Here is a 13,829-nt window from a genome sequence, read left to right as displayed (position 1 = left end):
CTGTGATGTTGAGCACATTTTAAAGTGTTTATTGGCCATTTGTATATCTTTCCTTGTGAGGCATATGTTCAAATTGTCCATTTTAAATTCAGATTTTTTTATTATTTAGTTGTAAGAATTCTTTATATATTCAGAATATGAGTCCTTTGCAAATATTTTCTCCTCTCTGTGGCTTATATTTTCATTTTCTTAATAGTGTCTTTTAAAAAAGGTATAAATTTGATTAACCTCATTTATTAATATTTTTTCTTTTATGATTTTTGTATCCTAGGAATCTTTACCTAACCCAAAGTCATGAATATTTTATACTTTGTTTTCTTCTAGAATTTTTTTTTTTTTTTTTATCTTCTATGCTTAGACCAATCATCCTTTTCAGGTTAATTTTTTTGCATGGTGTGAAGTAAGAAATGAGACTCATTTTTTCCATGTAGATATCCAGTTTTTTCAACCCCATATGTTGAAAAGACTATACTTTTTCCATTAAATTACTTTGGCATCTCTATGAAAATCAATTGACCAAAATATGTGGATCTTTTTTGTAAGTGTGGACTCAGTGACCATAGTTCATGAGAACTGGGTAGCCCGTCCAGCTGAATATATAATGGCGAAGAAGAACCATTAGAAAAGAATGTAAGATTTCCACAGAGATTGAAAAGAGACGTGGAAAGTTATTCATTTATGATTTTGAAACTACCAGTCCCCTCTCCCTACTCAAGGTAACTCACCTACCACACAGGAGAGTAATTTTTCCTGTAATAGGTCACTTCTAGAGAAACATAAGTAGGTTACTTAGGTCGTGAAATCTATTTAATCACATGAAAAAGTGTGATTCTTCATTAGATTTTCCTTGGAAGTTGTAGACAACAGGTGAAAATCGGGTCAGGTGCATGTTATGATTTTTTGTTTTCTCAGTCTGTTTCTTAGCCCTGCTTAAGTCTCCAAGTAGATGCATATAGCTATCATGACATTAGAAAATTTTCATGCAAGCTCAGTAGATACGTATAGATAAAGCCATCGTAAGAAAAAGCATAATCAGGGTAATTCACATTCATGGTCACTCCTAAAGCTGAGAGTGAATGCATATAGAGAATAATAACACAAGACTAATTGATCTACATGGATAAAAGGGATAAAATGGATCCATATTTACACCTACATTTGTTTCACATCCTATGCTATTTAAATTCACAGCTTACTTTTAACTGTCCTTTAAAGGTGCAATTTGTTCAATGAATACATTTAAAAATAGTACCAGAGACTTCTCTGGGGTTCCCCTAGCAGATTTCAGAGAAGATATTTGCATTTTACTGTATCGTGGACATTTTTATTTCATTTTTCAAAAATAAACCCTACATTTTCAAATAAACATCGCTATTCTACAAGATACTACTGTCAGGAAGCCTCATCTTGTTTTAGATGAAAGCGTCTTTATGTCTTGGTGGCTATCTCCTGTATCAACCATTTCCAAAAGGCATTGCTAATAGAAGTTCAAGATGAACTTCCTGACATCTAACATATGCTGTGTCATCTGGAGAGTTCGAATCACCCTATAGGTATATTTGAACATTACTTGCACATATAATGTAATGACAATTTTTATATCTGAATCATCATTTCCTTATACTTCTTATTTTTCTGTATAACATATGATATTTTTTGTTTGCAACATTCTTCTATTTATTACCTTGTTCTGGGCCATCTTGTAATTACTGGAAATTTTGATTTATCTTCCTAGCTCTTCAGTAAACTCCATGAAGATAAATACTACAGCCTACCCATCTCTGTATTTTCCAAAGCTCTAATGAAGTACCATGAATTTGGTTATATTCAATGTATATTTGTTGAAACAATATTTTTGTATAGATATTAATAAAGACCAGGACTAATTCTATAGTTATATACTAATTATATTATCAAACTTTCACTCTAGTTACATTGCCAGGAACACACTTAAGCTTATGGCTTATCCAAGTCTCAGTAATGAGAAGACAGGTTTGACAGTGTAGGATGATTAAAATGCTTAATGTTCAATTAGCCTTCTTGGATTAAGTCTAGTAAAGGAAAAGGCAGGTAATTTAAAGTTGTATTATGGAGAATATTATTTTACAAAAATCTTAAGAAGGCAATTTGAAAAGGGCATTGATGGCTCAAAACTTAAAATATCCAAGGCAACATTTTGAAACTACAAAGATCAGATAAAAGGATTATAAATATACTGAAAGTGAGTGGTATAGACTAGAAAACTGAAAAATGTAGCTAAACTCAATATGAAGAATTTATTTAATCTAGCAGTAATAGGAAAAGGTGGACAATATAAATGACTCCTAAATCTACAGTGATATCCATTGTCATAAATTACAAACATGAGGAATGCTATGATACTAAATGTAATTTTCTTGAGTCATTACATTTCAAAGACAAAGCACAATAGCAAGTATATAAAAATATGGATATATAAAATGTGAACAAATTTCCCCCACTGGGAAGCAAAGGAAATTATGGCTCCTTGTGAAGCGTTACAAAAATGAAGTCAGTAATAGGCAGTTGTAAAGCTGGGGGTGGTGGTGTGTGTGTGTGTACCTGCCAGCAATTGAATGTGTCCCCCGAATTCAGGAACCAACTCTGAACATGAATTCCGTGAAATTTGCCATCATCAGAAATAACTTGTTTTAAAAGATGGCTTCTGAATACACTGCTGGTAAAGAAAAGGGCTCCCAAAGCTCAGCCATTTGAGGCTTATTTTTTCAGAGCTTCAGTGTGAAATCTTCCCACATGGAGTTGCCTCCTATTTCACAGAACGTGTGCTTTGAAGGGAGTCTGGGGGTGGGGCCAGTACGTCCAACTTTCTATCTAATTGCATGAAACACTGAACGAGGGGATGATCTGATCTCTCTGAGAAGATTTCACACAAATTCAGTCTAGAAATCCACACTTTACTTTTGGACTCTTCTGAATGTCCTCCTGAGGTATTCTGACATTTCATTCATTGACTCTAGCTCTGTCCAATGGAGCCACAGAGTTTAACAATAATTTCACACCTCCATTAATGCCTTTTAAATGTTTGGATTTAGTTCTCCTTTAAACGTTCTTTCAAACGAGATAAATGTTTTCAATTCCAGGTATAATATGACTTCCAGTTCCCAAGTGGTCCTGGTCCCTCTCTTTTGAATGGATTCTTATTTGTCTGTATCTTTAAAGTGTTGTGACTCCCACTGCGATAGAAAAATGGACAAAATATTGGAAGAGATAGTTCATGAAAGAAAAAATATAAAGTGTCGAAAAATATGCAAAAATGTTTAACTTCCATGGTAAGCAATTAAATGCTAATTAAAGCAAGATAACCTTTCTTGCATATGTAAAATTGGCAAAGATGAAAAAAACCCACCAATTTCTGGCAAGGGTGCAGAGAAGCAGGCACCACTGTATGTTGGAACAATAAAGGAAAAATCAGAGGAGCGTTCAAAACTTCATGAGCAAACTTGTTTATCATATAGAAAAAAATGACAGTGGAGGAATGGATAAATAGATTATGGCACAATGTAGCAATAGAAAATGTTGTAGGATAATTTAGTGACATTGGAAAAATGCTTGTGATTTCTTATTAAGGAGCAAAACAGGCTATAAAATAGCATATTTTATATTTATGTAATTTAACTATTATCTATAGAAAAGTACCAGATAAATACCAAGCAGTTTGATAATGAGTGTCATACCTTTCTGTCTTCTCAATGTTTTTGATGGTGAAAATGTACTACTTGGGGCTTCCCTGGTGGTGCAGTGGTTGAGAATCTGCCTGCCAATGCAGGGGACACGGGTTCGAGCCCTGGTCTGGGAGGATCCCACATGCCGCGGAGCAACTGGGCCCGTGAGCCACAATTACTGAGCCTGCGCGTCTGGAGCCTGTGCTCCGCAACAAGAGAGGCCGCGACAGTGAGAGGCCCGCGCACCGCGATGAAGAGTGGCCCCTGCTGGCCGCAACTAGAGGAAGCCCTCGCACAGAAACGAAGACCCAACACGACTATAAATAAATAAATTTTAAAAAAAATGTACTACTTGTCCAATCAGAAATCGAGTAAAAACAAGTTATAAAAATACTCCCAGAAGTGGTCTGATTAATCCTGAACCTCCCTACTTGTTCTTAGACTCTCCTAGCATCTTAGGTCATAGTGATCTTTGAAATTGCTACGTCTCATATCAGATTGCTCTAAAACCTCCAAATATTTTTCACAAGTACTGCAGTTAAGTCATGCTCCTGTCTTTTTTGAACCAAAGTTCCTGTCTTTACATTTGTTCCTGTCAAATTTCATTTGGTTTCATTGAACCCATATGTTGGGCTGTTGAATGCTTTCTTTTTTTTTTTTTTTGCTTCTTCTATTGTTTCATATTGAACAACCACCCACAGCTCTACATGATCGACAGATTCATTTGCATGGTAATAATGTCCTCATCCAACATTAATGCCCTTTTATCCATCAAAGATTGTAGAGTATGACCTTTTTTACTAGAGATGAAACCCATTACAACCAGCATCACCAAAAGATATGTTGGACAAGCCATTTTAATTTGAAGTAAAACTGCCACTGAAGATGGAAGACCATTCTAAGTTAATTTCATTGTAGGTGTTTTACTTCTGGGGAAGTTCAGGCATTTGGATGAAAATAATTTTGGAAGATTATATAGATTTTTGAGTGATTTCATAAGCATAGAAAACAGTATATTTGAAAAGTTTTACCAATGGTAAATTCAAGAACTCTTAACAGTGCATGGTGTAAGATGCTAGTGGTATACACTGTATACTTGTATTATTCAAGAATTTTAGCCATGGGATGAGGGATAGTGAGAACCTCATTTTATCCTTGCAAAGCAACTTAAGATATTCTTATCACCAGTTACAACTGTTAGAAATTGAAACCTTTGTCATTTACCAACCAGGAGCTATAGTTTCTTGTCCTTAAAAGGAATTTCACATTGACCTGGAGGAAGGTAAACACTGGCAGGTTCTCTTCTCTAATTATTTTGTTTTTAGTCTCAACTAATCTGTCTCAATAGACAGACTAAGAAAATTTATATGCTAACATGCAAAGCATTTTTTCCCAAGACAGCACTTTCCTATTAAATGAGAAAGAACTCTAGGATGTGAAATACAATTGCTGTTAGGAGTAAAGGATTTCTAGATATCTTACAGAAAATAATATCAAAGAATAGAAAGTATTGGGAAGGGAAGAGAAATGTCGGGAGAGAGTATGAGGGGCTTCTCTCCGTGAGAATACACCCTGTGCTGTTGTGGTGATGGACAATACGTATGGCCTATTTGGACCTTTTTCCTTGAACAAGTTCATATGCCAGTGTGAACAGAGAAAGGGAGGAGGGTATGAAAGAGATATTTGTCATTTTAAAATATGAGAACTAACAGTTTCATTTTTTTTTTTTTTTTACTTTAAAATATCATTGCAGCACTGCATAGACCTGAAGACCAAGGGAAAATTGAAAAGGGAGGCTAATCTTTGCAAAGGAAATAGGTACCCAAAAAAGATGGGATGATCAGAGGCAAGGATCAGTCTATATTACTTTAACCACAGATCATTAAGACATTCAAAGTCATGTTTCTTCTACTGTTGGTAAATGCTTAGAAGTGTTTCTTACTTACTAGTTTCTCATCTCACATTTCTCTGGTAAAGGAAATCATATCCTCTCTTGGCATAATAAGATCTAAAACAGCATTTTGCTTCCTAGTTTATTTTGTTTGAGGTGTGGGTACTGACAGCCATGTAGAGCATTTTTTTTTCTTGTGTTCTTGATAAGGATTATGAACATAAATGAGTCATCCATATAGCTGCACAAAACTGAGTGATTTTTTTTTTTAAGCCTATATATCATCATGACTAAGAATATTATGGCAGAGACTGCTAAATGTTCAGCAAGCCCTGTTTGTTTTCCTCTTGGGCACACAGACAACATTGCCAGGTCACATGACTGAGCCTGGCCAGTAGAATGTGGGTGGAATTATGTACACCACTTCTGGACTTGCCTGAAAAACAAGTTCCCCATGCTTTCCCTATTAGCAGGCTACATAGGGAGGTCTCTAAGGATGCGGTGGTGGGCAAAGCCACATGATGGAAGGAGCCTGTGTCTCTGAGTCATCCTCGGAGACAAGCTGGTTAGAGAGGAGCATCTATAGGGGACTCATGTTTTAGAGAGAAACAAACCTTATTTTGTTAAGCCACTGAAATTTGGGGGGGTTTTGGTTACATCTATTAGCCTATTGCAACCAGGTATTGATTCTAGGTCAAATTGCCTGGGTTCAAAACCTCATTCTAGGGCTTCCATGGTGACACAGTGGTTAAGAATCCGCCTGCCAATGCAGGGGACACGGGTTCGAGCCCTGGTCAGGGAAGATCCCACATGCCACAGAGCAACTAAGCCCACGTGCCACAACTACTGAAGCCCACGTGCCTAGAGCCCGTGCTCCACAACAAGAGAAGCCATGGCCATGAGAAGCCTGTACACCGCAAGGAAGAGTAGCCCCTGCTCGCCGCAACTAGAGAAAGCCCAAGCGCAGCAATGAAGACCCACTGAAGCCAAAAATAAAATAAATAAATAAAACAAATTTATAAAAAAAAAAAAAAAAAACCTCATTCTATCCCTAGCTGGCCAAACTTGAACAAGTTACTTAAATTCTCTGTGATTCAGTTTTCTCATATGTGAAATGGTGATAGTAACATTACATACCTCATAGAGTATTTGAGGGGACTGAATGAGGTATAACAGCCGTTTAATAAACCTGACATATAAGCATAGGTTATTATTACTTTATTACCAGAAAGACTCTCATTTTAAGATCATATCCAAATAGGGGTCTCTTACAGAGTTTGGTAGAGAACTGTAAGCTAATTTGTAAAATGAGAAACTATCCATATATGATGTTCAACTGCAAGCGTGCTGAGATTTCTAGAAGAAAATAAGGGAGAATGGGAGGAGTGAAAGGAGGAAAGGAATGAAGTAATGAAAGAGGGAGGGAGAAAAGAACGAAGACCTCTCTATTTTAAGCAGCTTATGTACTAACCCAACTTTGCTAATAGGTCTGACACAGCAAGATAGGAAATCTACTTCAGAATCAGATAGTTAATGTAGACAACGCAAACTCTGGAGGCTGACCAACATTTTCTCTTGCCATTGTCTGCAGTAGTATCCTAGACATCTTTCTGCCTTGGATATTGAATATATTGAATCTCTCTCTCTCCCCAGCCCACTGCCGCCCAACTTTCTTTTTTTTCCCTTCAATGACATATACTCTCTGGCTTTGTTCACCTCTCCTCATTTATCTTGTTGTAAAAGTAAACCAAACTGAAATATACCAGTAGTTCATTGCCACTTAGTAAGCTTTATTCTAAGGCATGATGCCTATAAATAAAGCAATATGATGCCAGGGGAAAATAAAACCTCACCAAATTCACAACTGTGCATTTACAGTTTCTTCTATAAATAGATGAAGATTACAGGTTTTTTAAGTGAATGAAAGACTACAGCAAAAATTGTGTGAATTTGGAAAAATGAGTGAAGCATAAAATATACTGTATGTAATAGAAATGGGTTTTACTCAGTAGCAATGACAACAAAGTTAAACACAGGGAAATGAGTGCTTTGTAGGTTAGGTAACAAGGAACCATGAAATGCCCTGCTTTTGGTCCCTTTGGAGTTTCTTAGAAGAAACTGCTCACTATGTAGGCAAATATATGAATTTAGCAGTTGGTTATTTTATTTGTCAAGATGTTCTTCACTTTTATGAAAGTGAACTTCTATTTTTCTGAAGTCTCCAAGGCAGGAAAAAAAGGAGACATATCTGTGGAGAAAGAAGAGCTTTTTACTCCATAAACAAATTGTGCCTATTCTGAAAAGAAAAAAAAAAAAAAGAGAACTAAAAAAAATGACGTTTTCTGCAATGTTACAATGCCCAAGGACAGTTCTGATTTGATGCCTTAGCAATTTACATGGAATTTTACTCTAGTGGTTTCTATAAGATTCAGCAAAAACAAGCAACAGGACAATATGCTAACTCTGAGCCACAGGAGCCATTTCAGAACCTCGTGCATATATTTCAAAATTCTCCTCTTCTAACAGTATCACATGAATGGGCTGTAAAGAAAAAGCCCTTTCAATCTTCATGGTGATTGAGTCTTGTGGGGCATTTGATTTACCTTCCAGAGAGTATGTGGGCTCAAAATCATGTGTAGTACAAACATGAGCACGATACCAAAGGTAACATTTCACCTACCAGTGCAGATGAATTATTTCACTAACCCAGGCAGCTGAATTGGTTCCAGGATGAGGGCAGTTAGGCTCTGGGGATAATTCAACAACAGGACCTGCCAGTTACATCAGGCAACCTCCATACTCAGCAGCTCTTAGGACTATCAGTGACTTCATCATCCTCAATAACAAAAGAAGAAACTGACTTTTACATATTTTAAGCTAATCCTAGAATCTTATGATAATGGAACATGGCCCAGCATAAGCAACAAACATAGATGATAGAGCATATCAACAATTACTGAGATATTACTTCAATTATGCAAATATTTCTATACTTTAGTATAGAAATTTCTCAGATCGTGAGTAGAATCAACATTAATTGGAGCTCTTGGTTTCCAGGAATAGACTCTTCCAATGAGTCACTTATGCATTTTCCAGCTACTATTCTGTGCTAAAATGAACAACGTAGTGGAAAAAGTATTTAAAAAGGAGACATGAGATAAGAATTTAAGTCTCAGTACTTCCATTCGCCTGTTTTATAGCCACCGGCAAGTCACTTCACCTCTACCGGTCAATTTCCTGAACTCCAAGATGCAGGAGTTGGGTTGTTTGGTCTCTAAAGCCCCTTGCAGTTTTACAAGTCAAGACAATTTATAAAGGCTAGCACTGGCTCCTTCAGTCATGGGATCTATGTAAACTATTAAAATGATGAGGTCTTGCCTCTTAAAACTACAGTTAAGGGAAAAGCATTTTTCCCTCTTGGCCCTGGGACTATAAATCATTTATTGTGCTAAGACATGCAGACAACTGACACTGGACAACAGGGTTTGTTCTTTGCATTTGGCATGCCACATTAAACACTAGATGGGTATGTTGTTTAAAAAAAAGGTGAGCCATCTGATTATATTTTCTTGCTTATTGAAATTAAACTGAGCTTATAATTAACATCCAATTAACAGCACCAGGTGAAGTACTTTAGTGTTGTTTTTTTCCTAAGGAAGTAATGAGTGATTCTCTTCTAGTGGCTTTATACTTCTGGAAAGGTCAGCAAAGTCCCCAATTCAGACTCTTGCTCCCACATCAGCTGATTCATTCCAAATCCTCAAAGAGCAATCTCCTTATATAATTTTCTCTTGTCCACAGTGGTCACAGTTCTCTAGCCATATAATAAAAATCATGCAAATCTGAGTTTGCTTACGGTAAAGACAGGCTTATTTGAATAGGGGGACCGATGTTCATTCACATCAGTGCGAATGGAGCTTGACGCGCTGTTTTTCGATGTGACTTTAGCTGAGCTGCAATCAGCAGAGGCTACGATACAGATTGCTATACTTCCAGGTCTGATTTGTGACAACTGTGGTGTCTAATTGTGTCCTCAGTTCTAGATTTAGCAGCTTCTGTAGCTTTATTCTTTTGGCCAGCCACCGAATATGACTTTATGTGCTCTTAGCAATCAGTACATTTAATCTGGATTTTCTTTTTTATTCAGGGTTCAAAATGTAACCCCACAAATTTCAGATAAAGTCTAAAACAGATTTTCTGTGATTTATACACATCAGTGAGAAATATAGGATTGCATGTATATCTTTATACACACACACACACACACACACACACACACAGGGACTCTATGTGCATACATACAAATGTCCTCCCAAATTGTTTTTTCTTTGATAGGTTTGATAACAATGTAAAATCACACATTCTAAAAGGTTTCTAATTCACATTACCATCATAACAATATAAATAATTAGTACTTATCACTAGGCTAACTTAGAAAGGATTCAAACATTCATTTTAAAACCCCTTTAAAATTTTCTTGCTTTTTATCAAGGATTCTGCAGAATTAAAAATAATGTTTACTTACTTTATTATTTTTAGCTTGCATATTTTTATGTTGATTTCAGAAAATTTCCATTTTCCATAGTCCATTTGCCTAGAGCCTTGGATGCTATTGAAATATTTTTATTTTTCACAGATATTACTTAACTTCTGGGATGTATACATATCAGTGATGAATGAGTTAAATTTTCCAATGTTTAGGTGCTGGATGAAATCTCTTTCAGTTGCTAGAAAATGGACCAGAAATTTGCACTACAAAGGTCTCTCCTTGAATTGCTCCTCTACCATTCCCTTCTCTATCAGTAAATCTTAGATGGAAAATTTCTCAACATGGGAGAAATTAGACTTTATATTTCCACTTTGTATTTCCACATTAGGAAGCTGAGGGTAAAGAAGAACAGGAAATGGAACCAGAGAACATTAAGAATGCAGAGAAAAATAAGTCATGTGATTCTATCAAAACGATGATGACACTGGGAGTCATTCAATTAGGTCTCCACGTTAAGAATAATCTGGTTTTTGTTTCCCAATTTTAGAAAAAAAGAGATAAGAGACAACAATAAAAAGTGTAGAGTTGGGGTTTGGGTAAGGAAAAAAAGGGAAGGGAGGGAAGGGGAGGCCCCCCTTACCACTCCAAAGGAAACACTGCCTACCGTCATAGAGTGAGGGGTGCAGGGCTCTGCAAAAGTCTCCATCAGAGAGCGCGACAGTGAAGCAGGAGAGCAAGGATGTTTTCCGAAGTTTCTCATTAGTAAGGGTTAAAACAAATAGGGTTGGTCCTCCATTTACCAGGAAACTAAATAAATTACATTATGTCATTCCCTGAAACACTCTGATAACCAAGCTTCCTTTTTATTTAAAAGTGGAACTTCTGTATCACAACAGGGGGGAAAAACAGTCTGTATTACAATTTTGACATTTTCATCTGTTTATTTTTCTTTGAGTGGGCATTTCTATCCATCATTAGCTCACAAAAACTAGCAAACGTAGAACTGAAAATCACATAAGGAAGCAACAAAAGAATAACAACGATAATAGTTCCAACAATGGAAGTGGCACTTGGTCATTTTTATGGATGTGAATATTGAGGTATTAAAATGGCAGAAAAGAGCAGGAAAGAGGCTTTTGTCCAAGATGGACCATTTTAAAGGTAGCCTATCATGGGACTTAGCACTGGTGGAGACCTGGAAAGGGCTCCCAAGGTGAAATGCACCATCACTTCCAGCCTCCAAAACAGGCTGTAAGTTAAGCCCAGCTTTTGTCTTTTGAATCATTGGTAAGGATGTTTTTGGTCTCTCAGCTACTCTCTCAGCAAATCAACCCTCTAATATTTAACGAGCAATGAATATATGGAGAACAAAGTAATCTTAAGATGGGGACGAGAAACTGTATTTCTTTGCTTTTATTTCTTCCTGTTGTCTCTGCTACCTCGTCTTTTCCCCACCTAAATAGAGCCACGAAAAAAAAAAATCAAAAGTACTTTTGTTCACAGGATTCCTAGTTTATGGCCAGGGCCATCCTTGGGATACTTTTTGCATAATCCTGATATAATACATTGTATTTGGCACTGAAATCAATTGGTTACTAGTCTACATAAACTCTATTCTATACAAATATTAGCAAGGGGAGCAGTCTGGAATATGTCGTAGCAATTAACAAATTAGAGACCATCTGCTAATATGTCAGAATGCATAGGCAATAGCCTGATGGGGTGGTCACGGGCATCACATGGGACAGCATATGTGAAAGGACGCTACATGACAAAGCACTTTGGACATTAAGGTCATTATTATTGTTGTTATTATGGTATAGCAACTGATACAGTTTGGGGTAAATAAACCCCAAGAAGGCAAAAGCTCTGGTCAGATTAAATACAAGGAATCATTTCCTCTCCATGTCTAACAGTTGGCACTTGGCAATGATAATGAAATGTGTGGAGAGACACATCTTGGGCCTATAAAATAGAAATTTGAATATACAAATATATATTATGAAGTATGGTAGGATACAAACTGATGTAAAAATATGCTTTGCTTTCCCTGTTTCATGATTTTAAAAAGCATAAAATTTTGTGTTGTTGGATGTTGAAGCAGAGTTAGTAAACCCTTTTGGTTATGTTTTAAGAATGTTTTCACAGTCTATGTTACTACAGTGTTGGTATCTTACTTGTTCAATAGCTTTCTGAAATATTTAGCACTCAACCAAAAATAACTAAACATTAATACAGATCATTCTAGTAATATGTTTAGTTATATTTTGGGGGGTAGTAAGAATGGAGTGATGAGAGTAGAAATTAAAAAAGATTTGCTAGTTAGCCCATTTTGAATGAAGTGTTTGAGATAGTCAAGTAATCCTGGTGGGTAGGATGTCCATATCTTCCTTGTGAATTAGGAAATGGCCTGAGGCTTTAGCTGTAGGAGGTACTGTAGGAAGATGGTAAGTCAGGAAGAGATTCCTTTCCTGCCCACAGGCCAACTAGTTACTGTGGCAAGACCCTTGTACCCAGAAAGCATTTCTTGGGTCAGTGTTTGACAATCAACCATTCTTCAAGATGGTGGAGCTGCTCAGGTTCAACAGACAGCAGAGTCAATAACCTTGCCTCATGAGACCAAATCCCAGGGCTTGTGGAAGTTACTCACTGTCCAAGAATCCTGGGCAACTATCTTGAAGGATAATCTTCCCATTTCTTAGGTCACTCTTGTCATGTTACTGGCCTTTATTTCAATTCCAGTTAGATTATAAAGTGCAGTATGAAATGTTGAACCTTCAGAAAGAACGTAATGAGCACAACTACCCTCCACGAAGTCCCAAGTTCAAATTACTGGCGGAATCACCGTCCATATCTGAGAATGTACAGAAACTTGATCATCACTGTTGTTGTCTTTATCTTCACCAGCATCAACATCATTAGCATCACAGTTGCAGTATCATGATCATGTCAAGTGGTGTGGCAAGGTCAGAAAAGCCAACATCAAGACACTGTCCAGTTTGGGTGTGTAAATATTATCCTGTGTTTCTTGGCCCATTTAGCAAACACTTTCTTTTCGGTGATAAACCTATGCCCCCCATAGGGGGCGTGTTCATGAAGAAAATATTCATCACATTCGTCTCTTCCTTGTTCATAGTAATGGTAGGGGACTTTCCTATATCCTTCTGTCCTAGAAAAGAAATAAAGAAAAGGAGAGAAAGACTGAGATGAAGAATGAAGTATTCATTTACAAGACTCCATTATGTGCCCAGTAAATGCATTTACTTGCAAACCCATGCATGATTCTTGTCCATGAACTCAGTTAAAAGCTATTATACATAAAAGCTTTTAGGAAGACATACCAGATCCTTAGTGCTTTAATAAATCAAATAAAATTTATATATCACACCAATTACATGCAAAAATATAGCTATCCTTTGAAGGAGGAAATGGTGTATAATGGAAACAAACTTTGGATAACCTGATTGCTCTTGCAGAGCTTGAAGAAGCTTAGTGATTTTTCAGAGTAAGATATTTGGTTCATCTGTGCTCCATTATGCTTATAGTTAGGGTAGAAATATTTGATTATGAAGATTGTGGCTTAGTTACCATTTTGACAATATGATTAAAACACTCTCTGAATTATATTGTGCCAATTGTTGGTAGGGAAATATATTTCATTACCTTCATGAAGCATGGAACGTTTGTTTTATTATCTACTTAGAAACTATCCCACCAGCAGGAATATACTGTGGATAAACATACCCAT

General features: G+C 36.6%; 1 protein-coding gene across 3 annotated transcripts in view; it reads right to left on the bottom strand.

Annotated features, from left to right (window-relative positions):
* Positions 1 to 10,928: 10,928 nt before the first annotated feature.
* The window catches only part of ST6GALNAC3 (ST6 N-acetylgalactosaminide alpha-2,6-sialyltransferase 3), a 567,689-nt gene continuing 564,788 nt past the window's right edge, over positions 10,929 to 13,829 (bottom strand). For all 3 annotated transcript variants that reach the window (XM_059899430.1, XM_059899440.1, XM_059899447.1), the window contains one exon: positions 10,929 to 13,250. In XM_059899430.1, the coding sequence (XP_059755413.1) occupies positions 13,064 to 13,250 (187 nt within the window). In that variant the 3' untranslated portion in view covers positions 10,929 to 13,063. The remainder of the gene's footprint in view (positions 13,251 to 13,829) is intronic.

This window comes from Balaenoptera ricei, chromosome 1 (assembly GCF_028023285.1).
Source record: "Balaenoptera ricei isolate mBalRic1 chromosome 1, mBalRic1.hap2, whole genome shotgun sequence".
Taxonomy (NCBI): domain Eukaryota; kingdom Metazoa; phylum Chordata; class Mammalia; order Artiodactyla; family Balaenopteridae; genus Balaenoptera; species Balaenoptera ricei.
The sequence above is the reverse complement of the archived record's forward strand: the minus strand, read 5'-3'. Positions and strand labels throughout refer to the sequence as shown.